This window comes from Etheostoma spectabile, chromosome 8, assembly GCF_008692095.1.
Source record: "Etheostoma spectabile isolate EspeVRDwgs_2016 chromosome 8, UIUC_Espe_1.0, whole genome shotgun sequence".
In the NCBI taxonomy this organism is placed as follows: domain Eukaryota; kingdom Metazoa; phylum Chordata; class Actinopteri; order Perciformes; family Percidae; genus Etheostoma; species Etheostoma spectabile.
In genome coordinates this window covers 12,719,848-12,737,328 of record NC_045740.1, presented here as the reverse complement: position 1 = coordinate 12,737,328, position 17,481 = coordinate 12,719,848, and the positions used below count along the sequence as shown (strand labels likewise).

The 17,481-nt window shown below is 40.3% G+C and overlaps 2 protein-coding genes across 3 annotated transcripts; one reads left to right on the top strand and one right to left on the bottom strand.

The window, feature by feature from the left end:
- The first annotated feature begins 1,404 nt into the window (after positions 1-1,404).
- Positions 1,405-12,814, top strand: fbxo31 (F-box protein 31). Of its 2 annotated transcripts, XM_032523449.1 has the most exons (10): positions 1,405-1,936; positions 3,702-3,773; positions 4,246-4,332; positions 4,720-4,796; positions 6,008-6,175; positions 6,343-6,417; positions 6,529-6,638; positions 8,358-8,511; positions 9,224-9,597; positions 10,934-12,814. In XM_032523449.1, exons 1-10 carry the CDS (start codon positions 1,516-1,518, stop codon positions 11,154-11,156), a joined length of 1,761 nt encoding a protein of 586 aa, XP_032379340.1. In that variant the 5' UTR covers positions 1,405-1,515; the 3' UTR covers positions 11,157-12,814. The 2 variants fall into 2 exon arrangements, with proteins under 2 accessions (XP_032379340.1, XP_032379342.1); XM_032523451.1 differs by lacking the exon at positions 4,246-4,332 and having other exon boundaries at positions 1,407-1,936.
- A 464-nt stretch (positions 12,815-13,278) lies between these two features.
- On the bottom strand, positions 13,279-17,481 carry ces2b (carboxylesterase 2b). The gene is made up of 13 exons (XM_032523452.1): positions 17,210-17,481; positions 16,337-16,529; positions 16,105-16,246; positions 15,756-15,889; positions 15,460-15,613; positions 15,254-15,358; positions 15,029-15,127; positions 14,780-14,923; positions 14,571-14,648; positions 14,334-14,481; positions 14,076-14,225; positions 13,897-13,969; positions 13,279-13,801 (listed from the first exon to the last, which is right to left on the bottom strand). The coding sequence occupies exons 1-13, from the start codon at positions 17,283-17,285 to the stop codon at positions 13,615-13,617; spliced, it is 1,683 nt and encodes a 560-aa protein (XP_032379343.1). The 5' UTR covers positions 17,286-17,481; the 3' UTR covers positions 13,279-13,614.

The following is a 17,481-nucleotide window of genomic DNA, read 5'->3' as shown; positions in this document are numbered from 1 at the left end:
GTTGCGTATTAGCTCTTACAGCTAATAATGACAGAAATGAGCCAATTTTATTTTATATTTGTTAAATTCAATTCAATTTCACCCAGGAAAAACCCATACTTAGCGCCATAGAAGACAGGACACAAACTCAGAAAAGCTCAGGACCAATCACTGAACCCTCGCCTTCTAGCTGTGAGGTGTCACTGTTGACCTCTGAGGTGGCCCTGAGAGCTCAAGTCCTGCCCCCCATCTAGGTAACCTCCAGCTCCATGGGTCTCCCAGTGGAGGAGATGGTAATCTGGATGTGAGGCAGGACTGGAGCCCTTTGCTGCAAATGTTTTTTTTTCTTCATTTTCTTGAATGTGGGAGAAACACCCAGAGAAAACCCTAACTTGGTAGAAAAAATACCATTACACTGGCATTTCTCTCGGCGTATCTCTACGTCTGCAGATAGTGGAGATGGCTTTTCCCACAGATAGGAAGAACCTGCAGATGGTGCTACGCTTTTTTGGTGGTGTCATCAGGTATTCTTTGACAGAGTAAGCAATACATCTTTCCAGTGCTGGATCTTTTAGACGCATGGAGAGCAGCACCTCCTCTGCACAGCCGCATTTCTTACACAAGTCCTGGAAAATGGCCTTGTCAAGGTTTTTAATCGTTTTTTGGGTAGTATCAAAATCTACACCCTTGACGTTGGCCCATGTTCTATTGAACAGATGGTAAACGTTGTCCTCTGGGTTTCCAATTGACCAGTTCACCTTTGTTTTCCTGTATATCCGAGAAACCAGCTTCTCTGTGAATATCTGGATGAATGCTTTTTCTCCACAAGGATTTTGATTATGCCTATTAATTCGACATTCACAATAAGCAACTCTTCTATTTTTAGGCCTAAGAGTTATTAAGTGATATTTGACAACTTTCAACACTTCTGGGTAAGAATATAGGTTAAGAGAGACATGTTCCTGTCGGGGATCGGAGACCTAAGCTCCCCATTCCACATTCAAGTAGGCCTAAATTGTCATGGTCGGATTTATTTCTTAAATGAATAGGATGACAACTGCGTCCTCTAGTGGATTTAAGCAGTACATGCTTGTAGACTTTATGATATTGATTCCCCAACAAGGTTAGGGAATGTACAACATCCTTAACCTCTGGTCCTTTTAGGAGCCACTTAATGAGCTCACGGATAGGCCTGCCAAATGGTCAGGTAAGCTGCCAATTTACAATGTATTTTCTTTCGGGATCTCAAGCATGGATCTTCTTCATAAAGCTATGCCTATAATAACACGGTAGCCTACATAACGAATACCTTGGTAGGAAGGAAGTAAAAACCACGAATGTATTGAAACCATAGACTGTAGCCTATATTAACCCAAAGGTAAGGAAGTTGCTGCCCTCTTTAGGCTACGTGAGCTGATGTGACGTCAGAAGAAATGTTTCTGCCCATGCTCACAAGGACAGGAGGGGATCCGCCAGACTGCAGCTGATAGATGTGTTGTGGCCAGTGATGTAATGTTGCCTGTTTGGTGACTACGGATGGCTGTCTGTGCCAGGCTCTGCGGAGTGGGTCAGTCGCGGAGGTGCCGGAGGCGACAGCGGCATAACCAGCAGGATCAAGCTAGCGATTCCGACATGGATGAGGAGGAAGAGGAGCGGATCGTGGGTCCGAGGCAAGTCGACGTCGGCGACGGCGGAGGCCTTGAGAGCGGCGTCGCCACTGCAGGGCCGGGTGACGCTTGTGAATATGGCAGCGGTCATGTCAACAGAGGAGGCTTTCTGGATCGCACAAGCACGGGACCTCCGCACCCGCAGTCATTAGCGGAGCTACCGCCGGAGCTTTTAGTGGAAATAGTCTCCTTGCTTCCCGGGACAGCACTACCAAACGTTGCCCTCGTCTGCAAGAAATTTAGACAAATACTTAACACTGAAACCATCTGGAGAAGGCGGTGCATGGAAGGTAACTAGGCCTACAGCGGTTGTAACGTGGACATCTGGATAATCTCAATGTTAACGTGTAACGTTAGACTGCTAAATAAAGCGTTCAGTCATTTTAATACGGGTTATTTGTGTCAGTGCCCAGCTCCGATTCCTCGGAAATGTTTTCCCCTAAAAGCATTTCTATTGATCTGTGCGGGAACCTGACCATGAAGAACATTACCGTCTCTGGTCACCGCTGTAGACATATTCTAAGACCTCTCAGTGTTATTATGCCCATGGTAGCCATTCTGTGTAGCTGATGTTAATGCAGGGCCGACCTGACCTTTTGGGGGCCTTCAGCATTATTTTGATCACACCACCACCATCACCCCTACCCCATGTTATAAGTCAGGGGCCTGCATTATTGCAGTTGAGCATATATTTCTTATAACATACAGGCTACTGTACAATAGACACAAATAGGCTACTATGTTAAAAAAATGCAATACAAATTAAATACATATGTACATATATAGGGCATATGTATCATAATAAACACTTAAATATAATAACTTTTCTGGTAAATCTAATTAAAAGTTGTAAATGGATAAAATAACCAAAGATCCAATGTTGCCACAAAGCGGTTATGCTTATTGATGTGAAACATTGGCCACAATAGCCAAATACACGATTATATAGATACCATGATATAAATGGTATCTTAACTTCTCTTACAGTCGATTTGCATTTATATTGTCATATTGCCCAGCATTACTTGGAAGTCTGTTATCCAGAAAAAGACTCACTCGAGCACCTCCGGTGTGAGAATGTACTGCTTTTATCAGTTTCATAACACTTTGAATAGAATTTTGAATATTTCTTTTTTAAATACCAAAGAAAATAGTCAACTTAAAAATAGGCTACAATTCATGGCTTATGTAATGGTTATTTGTCATGTGATTTTAGATTAAAGAATAAACTACTAATTGTAGCAATACTAATTGATAATAAAAACAAATTGCAGTATTTGTAGTTGCAGCATGAGTTTTGAGTTTCAAAACATGAGCAGTTGGCTGGGAGGAAATATTTGGGATTTGGGGGCACTGTTTTACTGAATCAGGGAGTGAGGAAACTGCGGACTGTGAGATAATAATAGTGGCCCTAGGAATGGTGGCCTGTATACCAGGCATTTATAGTAAATTAGGAAGCCAATTACATGTACGGTGCAGAACAACAAGAAAGTATGTTTAAAATCACTGAAGTCAATAACTGAACTAAAGAAAGCAGTTACAGTAAAGACAGCAAGCAGAAGAAAAGAGTCAAAGAGACAGCACTTGTAGTAATAGGGCAGTCACAGTGGAATAGGGACAACTAATAGCAATTGAATAGATCCTACTACTAACAAGCCTGAACTATTACAGTCAAAAACAGTAGGATGTGTGATTTAGAGCTGAACATATGTGTCATAAGATCCCAAAGTTGTAAGATCTTATGCTGTGTAAATTCCATCAAACATACAGTATCTCTTCAGTGCATTTTAACCAATGGTGAAAAGCAGCAAGTCCAAAAAAAGGGCTCTTTAACAGACTTTACAATAAAAAATAAAGAAAAGAAAAAAGATCTTGGGTTTTTATGGTGGCTGCTTAGTTCGCTTATCCCTCAGGTCGGCTGTGTGTGTAAAACACCTTGTGAAAAGTTTTGAATTGTGCGTCTGAGGGTTTTGATCTCACTGTATATATGTCATAATGTTTAATGCCTCAGTTGTCATCATGTGCATATTATGCATAATTGTGTTCTCTCTGCAGAGTTTGGCATGAAGGATGATCTGAGGAAGATGGAAGTGGGAGGAGTATCTAGCCGGGACCTCTATGTTAAACGTGAGTTTGACTTCTAATTAAACAGTTTACATGTCACCCATGAATTGTTCCAGTATTTGTTGTAAATTTCTATTCCATTGGGTCATTTAGCACTGGCACCCACATACAGTATATTCTTTTATGTTTGTGGTGTCCAAATAGATCTCCCTAATGACTGGGATTATCAGCAGATAGAAAACAGTCCCAACAAATGCTTTTCTGATATGAATGTTGTTTCTCTGTTACGCTTGAACTCAGACTGTTAATGTTACTACTTTATTTATTTTTTTGATTGTGGTCTCTCCCATCTTTTCCTAATTTATTTATCAGCGGAGATATAGGGCTTATTTTGAAATAGAAGTTGCCAGGCAGAGTGGGGGTACGTGTTGGCTCTTTGAGTAGACACATTACTGTGATCACTAGAAGGCTGATTTTGGCTGAGCCTGCCTTGGTCCATGGCTTCTCTATACATGCCTATGTTGTGCCTGCCCAGGTGTCAACCCACGGGTGAAGTCTGGGCGCTTTATGAAGCTCCTCCCGGATTACGAGCACATGGACTATAGAGACGTGTACACACACTGTATGTACATGGGCCTCAGCGTGGTTTAGTTGCAGCATGAGGGGTTGTGTGAATGGGACTCTTATTGATTTAATTTGAAAGCTAACCGCTGCAGCATCCCATGTGGACAGTTAACATGCTAAAAATTCTTCTCAGTGCTGTTTGCTTTCATATTAAGTGTGAAATAGGTGGCCAGATTATTTGGTGTGTCGTTTGGACTGGCTGACAGGAGCGTGGTTAGTTTACACTTTCTGGGTTTCACCGCATCCTGACAGACATTAAACACAAAGTTACATTTTACATCTCCTCTTGTGTTTGTAACAATGCACGGTGCAGTTTGTAGTAAAGCGTGGGTGTTGCTTTGCAGAAACGGTTAATATGGTGTGATGTTGTGCTCTTATGTTGCAGTGCTTCACCCTTACAGACATATCTTGGGCTTATGGCAGCCTGACATAGGGCCTTATGGTGGATTGCTCAATGTTGTGGTAAGTAGCTATCTCAATCAAGACAAGCTGTGCATTAAGATAAGAATGAGTTTGTTGACCTTTTTTGCAAGTCATTAATGATGTGGCAATATGTAGCTGTAAATGCCCCAGCAGGACATCTACCATCATTATGTGGAGGAGACATTTACTTAACCATATCATCAGAGGCACTATAGCCAATACAAACATTGAGTAAGTGAATCAAACAAATCAGTGATTAGTTGTGCCAGAACCTACCAGATCTTAAATTTAATGAAGACAAATTAGCAGTTTTTTGGCACCAAACGGGAGCATTTAAAAGTCAGCGCTCAGCCTCAATTGGCAATGTTAAAAACAAGAGAGGAAAGCCAGAGATCTTGGTGTAGTTATAGACTCAGACGTGCATTTTAACAGCCACATTAAACAACGACATTTGTAAAAGTCAACCTTCTAGCACCTTAATAATATATCAAGGGTCAAAGGACTTATGTCCCAGCAGGACATAGGAAAACTTGTAACTGCTGTCATCTTTAGTAGACTCAACTACTGTAACAGGGTTTTTACAAGTCTCCCTAAAAAATCAATCAGACAGCTCCAGCTGATTCAGAACGCTGCTGCTCGAGTCCTCACTAAGACCATGAAAGTGAATCACATCACTCCAGTTTTGAAGTCTTTACATTGGCTTCCTGTGCCTCAAAGAAGTGGTTTTAAAATACTACTGTTTGGTTTATAAAGCAGTGAATGGTTTAGGGCCAAATTGTAGACATAACATTTCTGATCTTCTACTAAATGATGAACCATCCAGACCTCTCTGGGTCATTAGGTCTGCTCTCTGTTCCCAGAGTCAGAACTAAACATGAAGAAGCAGCATTCAGTTTTTATGCTCCATATACTCAGAACAAACTCCCAGAAAACTGCAGGTCTGCTACAACTCTCAGTTCTTTTAAACCAAGACTGAAGACTTTTCTTTTAGATGCTGCCTTTTTTAAGTAATTGTTTATTTCTTACACTGCACTGTAACTTGTATTCTTGTTTTTCATACATGTCTCATTCTATTTTAGCAGTTTTTATATTCCCCTAATTGTTTTAACTGCTTTTAATGTTTTATGTAAAGCACTTTGAATTGCTTTGTTGCTGATATGTGTTATATACGTAAAGCTACCTTGCCTTTCCTAACATAATTTTAGGATCATTCCAATGGCTAATAAATTATTAAAATCATTTTTATTCAGGTGGACGGGCTGTTTATCATCGGCTGGATGTATTTGCCACCTCATGACCCCCGTGTGGAGGATCCCATGAGACGACGGCCGCTCTTTCGTATCCACTTGTTGGAAAGCAATAAAGCCACTGTAGAGTGTATGTACGGACACAAGGGTCCCCACAAAGGAGACATACAGGTAAGGGCTTACACAGCCCAAAGGCTTGGCCGTGCACCAAAAAAATAAACAACTCTACATCATTTGGATATTTGTTGACACAGATTAGTCATTCTACTTTAATTTGAGGTTAGAAGCGAATGAAAGTATGCCGTCCTTTAATTTGTGTCACGTCTTGTTATTTTTAGACTGTGAAGAAGGATGAATTTTCAACAAAGTGTAACCAGACTGATTATCACCGAATGCCAGGGGGCAGACAGGAGGTGGGTCAAATCAGGGAACAACCTTTAAACTGTTAAATTGTCATGCTTATGTACTTTGGTAATGTCAAAATTCAAAGTCCTGTGTGTTTGTGTGTGTGTGTGCACGTATAGGAGTTCAGAACATGGTTGGAGGAAGAATGGGGCCGGACACTGGAAGAAATCTTTCATGAGCACATGCAGGAACTCATCCTTATGAAGTTTATTTATACCAGTCAATATGAGTACGAGTCTCTTCCTTACATCACATTCTCGATAGAGTTTCAATGAATCTGGCTCTTTCAGTAGCTCTAATTAAGTTAAGCAATAACTACAAGTTTAGCTTATCTTAAATGTGAATTCCAGCCATTGAAAAACCCCAACCTGAATCAGTGTAGGTAACACGGAGTAGCTGCAGCTACGTGTACTAGCTTCCACTAAGCTAAAATGGCAGTTGTTGGATTAAGTTTTAGAGAGCCTTTGTGCCTCTTAACAGACATAAAATGCAAGTAAAATGTCTGTGCAACATGAACAGGGCACTTACGTAACAAAAAGTCTCAACTCAGACATTGTTTAAATTCACCTCACCTGGTCCCGGTCTCTATCCTGCCAGTAGCTGGTTGCTGCTAGCTGGTTGCTGCTAGCTCTTAGCTCCTAGCTGCCGTCCAGTTAATGTGTGTTCAGCCAGGCCTCTGTGATAATCATCTCGACAACACGATAGTGATCCAAATAATTACTTGAGTAAGAGTAAAAAAGTGCTTGGTGAAAAAACTACTCAAGTACTGAGTAACTGTTGAGTAACGTTTGATTTATTTTTTCACACAAGCGTTCAATCAGAAAGATAAAAATACAAAATAACCATCTTTAGTTCATCCAATCAATACAACAAATTAAAATTAATTTATTAATTACAAAATAGCTTAAATAAAGAGACTTGTCACATCAAATTTGGATGATATATAATATATATATATATATATAGCAAATGTTCAAAACATATGTAACTTAAAAGACAAACATTCGCCTATCCACAGCAAAAAAATAAATAGATTTAAGAAAAAAAACATGTTTCCTCAAGTTAGATGATGAGTTTTTGAATGCTGAAATGTCTGTTTGTTTTGATAGACACAGAAGACATAATGTAGCTGCTGTTTGGCTCTTTCACTAGGGTAAACATGCTTTCCATATGATTCCTCCTTGTCTGTGTCTGCATTGCCGACGGTTGATTCTGACATCTTTGTTTTGCTACGACTGTAAAGCTAACCCGTCCCGCTGCTGAGTTTGAGTATGGTCACATGATGAGACTGCACAACTAAGTTTGATTGGTGAAACACAGTCACGTGGTAGGGCTTTAAGAGGAAGTGTCTCTCTCTGTCAAAATAACACATTAAAATGAGGGATATGGGGGGGGGGGTGGGGGGATAAAAACAATGACGCGTAGAATACCAAAGAGGTATAAAGAAAAGTAACAAGCTCATTGTAGCCTAATGTAGCAGTACAGTTTCTTCACAAATCTACTCAAGTAAAAGTAAAAAGTATAGTTTTTCAAAACGTCCTAATAGAAGTATAATTTTTTCAAAAACTTACTCGTAATGTAATGGAGTAAATGTAATACGTTGCTACCCACCTCTGGTTACGAGGCACAAAGGCTCTCTAAAAATTGCCCGTACACGTAGCTGCAGCTACTCCGTGTTGCCTGTTTTTTTGTTTTTTTTTTCAATCAAACGCACACACACATTTATGACAATCAAGATTAATGTAAAAAAATGGCCGGAATTCTCCTTTTAAGAGAGTTCAGATTTTTACTTGGGTGAATGTATAACCTGTTTATGTAGTTCTGATGGCCTTGGCAATGCAAACGGTGATGTTACATAATATGCCAGATTCATTTTGAAATTAAAACATTGAACCGTGGCAAAAGTCTGATCAACTCCTGACTAATATTGTCTGCTGTCTTTTGCCAGCAACTGTTTGACATACCGGAGGATCTACCTGCCTCCTGCGATGCCCTCTGACCTGCTGCCCCCGGGCCTCTTCAAAGGCACCTACGGCAGTCATGGCTTGGAGATTGTCATGCTCAGTTTCATTGGGACTTATGCAAGAGCCACCAAGCTTACTGTAAGTTGGTGAATAATAATTGTCAGAGGCTGGGTTTGCCTTAAAAATAAATTTATTCTATTAAATGTTCTAACTAACAGAACATGCATGTGGATTTCATACAGGAAGACTGCTTTCTTGGCAATTATTTAATGTCCTTTAAAGCTTTAGTGCGTAACTGTTTTTTTTACATTAATGAACATCCGTTACATTTGAGCCATTGCCAAATGAGTTGATCCAAAGGTTATTAAGACTATCAGCTTCACACTCTCTGTATTTCTCAGTATGACAATGTTTAGAAAATGGTGTCGTGCAGGGACCTCCGAACGCAGAAGCTCAACTGAAGATAAATAAATATAATATAATTCATGTTTTTTTAATCCTCCGTGTCCTCCTCAGCCACTAGCAACTGCGTAGCAGAGGGGTGGGGGCAGTGTGCGATTATGGAATGCTTGTGTCACGTGAATGCAACAACAGTAGTGTTGTTATTACTTAGAATTCCTCATGGGGGTGACAGAAACTATAGATGCACTATAGCTTTAAATGTGCTCTAGGTCATTGTCTCCTTCTCTAACAAAAAAAACTATTCAGCCAAAATTCTTTTAACAGGCACTCCTTGACACAATGTCGTCTTCAATGGAACATTCTCACATGTTTGACCTACAGGATGTAACATTAACCGACAACATGAATCGGCTAATGGTGCAGATGTTAATTTTGCTCCTTTCTGCAGGGAGACCCCAATGTTCCTGCAGGGCAACTCACTTTGGATGTTGACCTGAGACGGCCTGTGGTTCTCCCAGACTTGGAGCAGCAGCGCAACATAGAGGAGCTGTCCCGGCTGGTAATGGGGGTACACGAGGAAGTGCAGAGAGAAGATCAACAACAGGCCATGGACACTTCTGCCGCAGCCAGAGGGGCAGCCGAGGGGGCCTCTGGTGGTGCCAGCGTAGCAGAAGGGGTGGAGCCAGACCATGTCATGACCTGTTCAGACAGCTGCCAGCCTGGCCCCAGTACCACCACCAGTCCTCCCGAAGCCCAGCCCTTCGTCCTGCCCCTGGGAGTTATGGCTCGCAACGAGGTCTACCCTCGCACCTGCAGGAAATGGTAAAGACTCAGGTGTAGGGAAAATTAATAGGGTATAAATTCCACAGTGTACGTTTGGATTGATTGTAACCTCTTAAGATCCTGTAGCAGTAGTGTTCGACACAGTGTTCCTATTGTTCATGAGTTATAAACTTGTTAGTCTTGCATTGCCACACCTATTTCCACAGTACTGTGGAGTTAGGTTGGGCTACACCCCAGATACCTTCTGGAATAGGGGAAAATACTGTACGTTCTGGGTTGTTTGCATTTCTTTAAACCAATTACAATCGCCTTGGGCGGCGTTAACTTCCGGGCTCAACAAAGGCGGCTTTGCAAAATAGTCTCGGGAAGGAACATTTGCACCCTGCAAAAGAAAACGCCACATAAAATATGAAATAAACATCGTCACTGCAAGTTTCACACAAACATGAGCTATTTAAATTAGTTGAATACATGGTTAAATGTAACTTGCTCTTACCAGTGTATCGCTGCGTGTACTACGTCCACAGCAACCCCTGCCAATTGGTCATAAAACTCCCTGGTTAGATAGTAAATGCCTTAAAGATATTCTTTGTAAATCTTCACAATCAATACCCAAAAAAAACAAGCGTGCTGCGTTGTTGCGCAACCAAAATTTTGTTTAAAACTTCTCTGCATGTGGCTTGCTAGCTCCAAGCTTGTTGTTTTCCCATAACGAAGAGATCGTGAGACCAGCATCACACAGAAAGCAGACCAGACCAGACCAGACCAGACAAATATACTTATATATCATGGAAATATTCATTCAGTTGATCTGGACTATAAACTATGTTGTGGAACGTTCATGGGCAACAGGCGGACATCATACCGGCCTCTGATGAATGATTAGCACTATGCGCGTTGAATGTTGGCTGAACAAAAAGAAACCGTTGTCTTGAACCTTAGACTTCATTTTGTATAGATAAGAATATTTAATTGACAATAGAACTACTATTATCGTGATTTTGGCTTCCACAATGAATTGCAACCTGCAAGACGAATGTCACTGCTTAAAATGGTTTTGTCGTTGCCTGCGTTGGTGTTATTATTATTATCACCCTAAAGGAAGACACCAATTTCACTCAAAGAAACACTTCTGATAGGATTAGTAACTACAGGAAATGAAAATTCATTATTGAGTCCCAAATCTTTAAGAAGGTTACTATAAAGCTTTATGGAAAATAAAAATTCAGCAATTATTATGTCAAATACTGCGGTCACAAGCATTATGTTCTTTATTTCTGCACGCTGTTAGTTAGAACAGAGTCTACAATCCATTGAAATTGATATTCATCATCACCAAAATACTGATTGATAATTGATTGTTCCTCCATTTCAGCTTCTATGGGACAGGCCTGATCGCTGGGCATGGCTTTACAAGTCCAGAGCGCACCCCGGGGCTCTTTGTGCTGTTTGATGAGGACCGTTTTGGTTTCATCTGGCTGGAGTTGAAATCTTTCAGTCTGTACAGTCGCCTGACGGACCACCTAGCTCACTCTCACGCCCCGAATATGGAGCGATTTGAGGCCATGCTGATGAACATGCAGTCCTGGACGTCCTGATGAACCATGTTCTAAGCTTCCCCTTACAATACATAATAACAACCATTTTTACACAAATCCCCTCTGTCCTCTGCTAACTAAACGTTACCAATGCGATAGCTATAACTTTCCACGTTCTGTCTAAATCTGTTTTACAATCATTGCGTTTTACAGTCTAATTAAGCTAGTAATGCCACGCTGACTTGGCACACGTGCGCTCCTGTTCTTAGAGAAGCACTTCAAACGGCCTTCCAAGTCACCTTTTATCGGCACACCTCAGTATGAACGAAATCCTCCATTGCAGCATGAAAGCAGGTCACATTAACCTTTTATTTAACTATTTATTTATTTATTACCTGCAGGAGATGAGATGGAGTGAGATTTCATACCACTTAGTGGGGATAAAACTGTGCGTGCCTCTTATTCTAAAAGCATGTCTGTACTTGATAGTGCTTGAAGATGATAAAGGTGTCCAATGTATTCTACTATATAGCATTATATTGATTTCAGTGCCCAACGTGAACTGCATGCTGCATTTTATTTAGATCTAATTGCATCTCACTCATAAACACGACCTGAACATGATATTCTATTGTCATTAAGCAGCATGCCTTCCTTTTTGTTATGTTTTGCTTTAAAAAAGCAAAAACAAAAAAAAGGTTCTCAGTTTTTTTTTTCTCAGCGAAAAACCGGACTAAAGTATTTATGTTTATAACAACAATGTATCAAGTCCCATTCATTTTACTCATTTGTCCAGTAGAAAAACAAAGTAAGTACAATTTTCTAACTATTGAGAAGCAAGGGTTTGCTGTCTTAACACTTCAGCTACTACATCAGCAAGTTTTGGCCCTTTGAACTTGAGAGATAGTGATGCTGTTGAAATGGTTAAGTCTGCAGCGAGGAACTCTTTATCTCCTACAGCTACTGGAGGAGGAACTCCTTGCAGCTCAGTTAGACCTTTAATAACCCCACAAATGACGTAATATGTAAATTGGAAAGATATATTGTACTGCAATAGAATAACATAACCTATACATAAGCTGATCAAAATTATGCAGTTTTTGAAGACTTGTATTACGATGGTCTGAAACAGAAACTTCTCTAACATTTTAAATGTATTGCATTTGTTGTTTGTTTCATTGGCTGATGTAACTTTTGTCTGGCTTTATACCTGCAAAGCTATTCCCTCCAGTTTTCCAGTTTGTTGTGGACTTGAGACCAGGCTACAAACAGGTTAAAGTACATTTTGATGTACAAAGTAAGTGTCTGTATGGCTCATTACAGCCTGATGGTGTTGCCCTGTAGCTTTCTTACTCCAAGTGCACTTTTCTGGGCATTATAGTGAATCATTCAAAACCACTGGCCAACACTTTTGTAAAAGACTGCAGCTTTACTAACATTTGCAAAAGATAAAGAAAAAGTGTCAACTTCATTTTATTATTTTCCTTCTAAATTTAGTATACTTATTTTATACAATCCACTTTGTTTACCCAGCTGTTTGAATGAGTTGCCTACGAAAAGTATTGTATTATATAGTATTGTTGTACTATTCTCATTGCAATACGCCTGGTTTTGCAGAAACAAACTAAGTTTGACTTATTGAACTGCTCACATTGGACTTCAGGGAGCTTTACAGCTTCAGCGCTCCTCCCAGTAATAAAAACTACAAAACTGAAAAATAGCCTTTTTGTCAAATCTTTCTATGCTTTGTGTGCGTATCCCTTTGCTGTATTGCTAGAAAGCAGTTCTCAACTATCACCTTTAAGGATCATCTCTTTCCAGTGCCCCATTGTAATTTTGATTATGTAACAAGTTCACATCCCTGTATTACGCAAGCCCCACGTACTGTTGTCAGTATAAACCTTAAGTAACCCATGTTTGTCAAAGAAGAACCTCGATTAGGTTTATGTTAACCCTTTCAGACCAATGGCCAGTGAATGTTTGTCTTATTTTCGTATCTATTTTTGCAAATGGAGAATGAAATTGTGTGATAACATTGATTCAGGGATACAAACAACACATAACAGAATGGTAAAACGTTTTTATTTTTTTATTTTATATTGGAATCCAGATTATGAAGGAGATCTTAAATATGTGGTCGCAGTAGGACTCCAAGACTGTTCTATTACATATTTCCTGTTGGGCTTTTGGATTTTAAAGAAGTATTCCCTGAAGCTATTTACCTTGGATTCAAACTGATGTTCAACATACACAGTGGTTATAAAAAAGTATTCACCCAACCTTAAGTTTTTACGTGCTACTACCACATCACGCAGCTTTTTAAGTTCAATTGTGGATTTGACAATGCATTTTTATAGGCTACACAAGAACTTTGTTAAAATATTATTACCATCACATTAGTTTATCAAATGTCTCAATATGTCTTATGCATTGTTAAATTACTTATTTCCGGTTGAAGATGGAATAAAAAAAATAAAAAAAATAAAATGATGGAAGGGAGAAAGGAGAGGTGTACGTTCTACAGCTCGCTGCGCTCGGTTTTCTCTTTGTGTTGTCGGATCTTCTCCGGGAGTGTCTGAGTCATGAAGACGAACCGCTCCTTCTTCAGGTGCTGACCAGTTACCTGCTCTTTTACATCAATTGACAAGTATTCTTCTTCTGCTCCATACTTTGGCCAGTGGACAAGGCCGCCTCCATTAGGAGACCTGCACGCGCACCCACACACACAAACACACGTTATTAAAAAGCCTCATCTCAATGTGTATACTAACTTGTAACGGGGGGGGGGGGGGATTCCTACCCAGTGCGAGCAAAGTTCCCCCAGTAGCTCATCATAGTTCTGCTCAACTCTTCCTCGTCTTCATCGCATGATTCTAAAATAATGATTATCTGGTAAAACACTTTGCATTGTGGGAAACCCAGAGATGTTTACAGATTTCTGGTAGTCTATTGAAATGCTAATTTTTATTTTGCACTTACCGCTTAGTTTGATATGGGTAGTTGTGAAGCAAAATCCTAAAACTGCAAAAATTTCATCGCCATGGTCACTCCCTACAAAACTTGGTCTTTTTGCCTGCAAGAATTTGGGCGGATGCTGGTACTCGTACAGGTATACAGGGGCTCCTGCATCTAGTAATAGATGAATAGGTGTGATATAACTTGTTTATGAAAGTGTGACCGTAAACATTTCACTCTGGTTTGTGAATAGATTTGCATACTTTTGTGTAAATCAAATACCTCTGTGGGCATTAGCGGTTTTGATGGCTGGGATGGTGAACAGCATATCTCCAAGCATCTCAGTTAACACATCTCTATTTTTCACTCGATCTTCACCGGTTCCAATATATTCATCTATAACCACATCTCTGAAGAATGCATCTTTGGGCTTAAGGAAACCGAGCAACACATCTGTCAGAAAAGTTTGAGCATGATAAAGCAGAGTAATATTGTAATGTCCAGTACTGTCTGTCTTACATCAGGGTAGAACATGAACAGTATGTTCACCAGCTGCTCCCGGTCTAATCCCTCTGTCCAGTTTGCAGGAGCAAAGAACTGAGGGAAGAAGGTGAACATTTTGGACATGCACAAACCCTAAACAAAATCATTTTTTCATGTGCTCATCTGGAAATCGGCAAGCTCTTTAGTCACACAAATTGTAGTATCAAGTTGGCATTCAGACTTACATCAGCAAGTAAAAAGCCCCCTTCATCATTGTTAACACCAGTCATAAATGGTACTAAAAGAAGATCATGTGTATGGAACAGCTCATCCACAGGTTGTCTCAGGAAGTTTCCATCAACATTTACAGAAAATCTCAATCTTTCATCCTTGAGAAAACCAAATACATAAAAAACAAAATGAGTTGAGATAAAGACAACATAAATAAACGGTGAACATTTCATCACATCTTGCAGAAGACATCTTATTCTCACCTGCCCAATAGCCACGATAGTGTTAATATTGAGATTTCTCATGCAATCTGCCATCTTCTCTGTGCTTTCGAGGCTACAGCCAGATATATTTGCCACCACCTGAGGACAGATATGTGGGCTCCATCTCAACCATTTAGAAAAACAAATATGTTGTGTTATGATATTCTCAATTTTGTGCACTGAAGAATGTCCACAAGCAAAAATAAAAACACACTGATCATTTACCTGCATCACTGATAGAGGGTCATTTGAAATGAGGAAATTCATTGCAGCTGTGCCACTCTCAGCAATAGCGTGGTGGAACAGGCCAACAGACAACGGTGAGAGAAGCTGTTGATTCGAGCATAACTTTGCAGTGATATAACTGTGCCATACTACCAAAAAAAAAGCGAGTTTATGCTTTAATGCTTTGTCTGCTGATCGATTCTTACCAGGAGGGACACGCTCACTCCGCCAGCAGACTCCCCAAATATGGTTACTAAATCTGGGTCCCCTCCAAAGTTGTGAATGTGCTGCTGAATCCACCTCAGAGCTTGTACCTGGTCCAACAGGCCAACGTTCCCTGTCATATGCTCATCTCCAGTGCTGGATGGAACATACAATTATAGTCTATATCAGCTGGTAAAAATGAGCCTGTTTTGAATTTGTGTGCACAGATCAGATCAAAAGTAGGACAATATAGTCAAAGTATGCTCATTATGTGCTTAGTTATGCAAGTTCTTTTTACCTGAGAAAGCCCAGAAGTCCCAAGCGGTACTGGATCAGAACAACAACCATATCCTGGTAAGCAGCCAGGGCGGAGCCATCATACAATGAAGCTGCCCCCATAGAAAACCCTCCACCATGGATCCAGACCATGACCTGGTAAGGTAATAAAAGACCTTGATCTTTTCCACAAAGTAAGATCACATTTTTACTTTATTCCATCTTGAGCTTGTAAAAATCTCAATCTAAACATGGGCCTCATTATACTCATATTGCCTTTTGAGATTCTGCATAAAAGGAATCAAGCCAAAGTTTTCCAAAGCTGAATCTCAGTAACCGAGCGGCATCATTCCAAACCGGCAGCAACTTACTGGGAGCTTGACATCGTGAGCTCTGTTCGCAGGAGTGAAAATGTTGAGGTAAAGGCAGTCCTCTGAAATGTCTGGGAGATCTACCAACGTGACACCGAATTTATCAAACAGATCCAAAGACAACTGTTTATTTTGAACACACCTGAAAAAAAGAGACATTTTTTTTGTAGCGAGTATTGGGCATAATTTCCCCAACAAGTTGTGCAACAACTAAAGCATACCAAGGCCTTACATGGGTGGTTGCTGGGTGGCGTCTCTCACTCCTTCCCATCCCTCTACAGGCTGAGGTGCAGCCAGTCTCAGTGCAGGGCCTACAGGTGGCTTGGCAAACGGCACCCCCAGGTAGGCATGGACCCCTGGCTCCTTCCCCTTTACACTCACATACTTACCTCTCAGGCTTCCCAGCGTTGTGTGGACTTCAGGAGCTGTCAAAATAGTTGGACAAAAAATCATGATGAAACACAATTCATCAGTTCAATCTCAATGTAGTTTTGGTAGAAAATATGTATAGAAATATGTTCCATCTGTTCGTTGGTTGGTTCTAGCTTATATGGCAACTGACAAATGGAAAAGTGTTAGATAATATAAAAACTTGTATTTGATTTCAGCCATGTCGAGCCATGTGACTCCTTTTGCTGGGAGGCTGAATAAAAAAACAGTAGCCTAAGTAGTAGATGTAGAAGGACATATACAATATGATAAGATAAAATATAATCATATAAGAGGCGATCAAAAACATTTATTTTGAAAAATATCCAAGAAATAAACAGAACATAGGCTACGAATTGCATTTTGCACAGGGGTTAAATACAATTTCGCTACGCAATCTATGATTGCAACATAGCCATTTTGAGTGTGTAAACATCTTATCTCGAAATATGGGGTCTTTATTTTACAGTTATAATTTTCATAGCCATGCAACAGGTAAAAAGTAACCTAGATAAAGGCGCAATAAATGCAAAAAAAGGTAACATCAAGTCAACAACAGAATACGACAAATACATTTTAAGGCGATATACGGGCTCTAACTCGATTGTGTTATTCAGACCAACAGTCATGTCAATCCTACAACTAATATATAAGAAGTTGGTGTTCTCCTACTTACCAAGTGGGTCTGCAGCTACATAGAGAAATAGCACAGACGTTAGAAAGAAGAAAGTTTGTTTTGCACGGAACTGCATGGTTGTGGTCTCTGAGTGGACTGCGACTGCTGGGTTCTGCGGGGAGGAACCTCAAAGAGAAAGGACGCCACTCGACATTTCCCCGTACAGTCTACCTTTGACCGAGATACATTTATTAGCTATTACGTGCACAATAAGGTGTGATTTGTCCACTAGTACTCATAAGAGCACTCCGGAGACTGCACTGGCTAAAGTG

Bases quoted from the DNA above. Each gene is read 5' to 3' on its own strand.
- ces2b (XM_032523452.1), bottom strand. From the start codon at position 17,285: ATGCAGTTCCGTGCAAAACAAACTTTCTTCTTTCTAACGTCTGTGCTA. The intron at 15,614-15,755 runs GTAAAAAGAACT...TGTTCCATCCAG, and splicing joins GGACTTCTGGGCTTTCTCAG to CACTGGAGATGAGCATATGA. The intron at 13,970-14,075 runs GTAAGTGCAAAA...TCATTATTTTAG, and splicing joins TACCCATATCAAACTAAGCG to AATCATGCGATGAAGACGAG.
- fbxo31 (XM_032523449.1), top strand. From the start codon at position 1,516: ATGGCTGTCTGTGCCAGGCTCTGCGGAGTGGGTCAGTCGCGGAGGTGC. The intron at 6,639-8,357 runs GTACGAGTCTCT...GTCTTTTGCCAG, and splicing joins ATTTATACCAGTCAATATGA to CAACTGTTTGACATACCGGA. The intron at 8,512-9,223 runs GTAAGTTGGTGA...TCCTTTCTGCAG, and splicing joins CAAGAGCCACCAAGCTTACT to GGAGACCCCAATGTTCCTGC.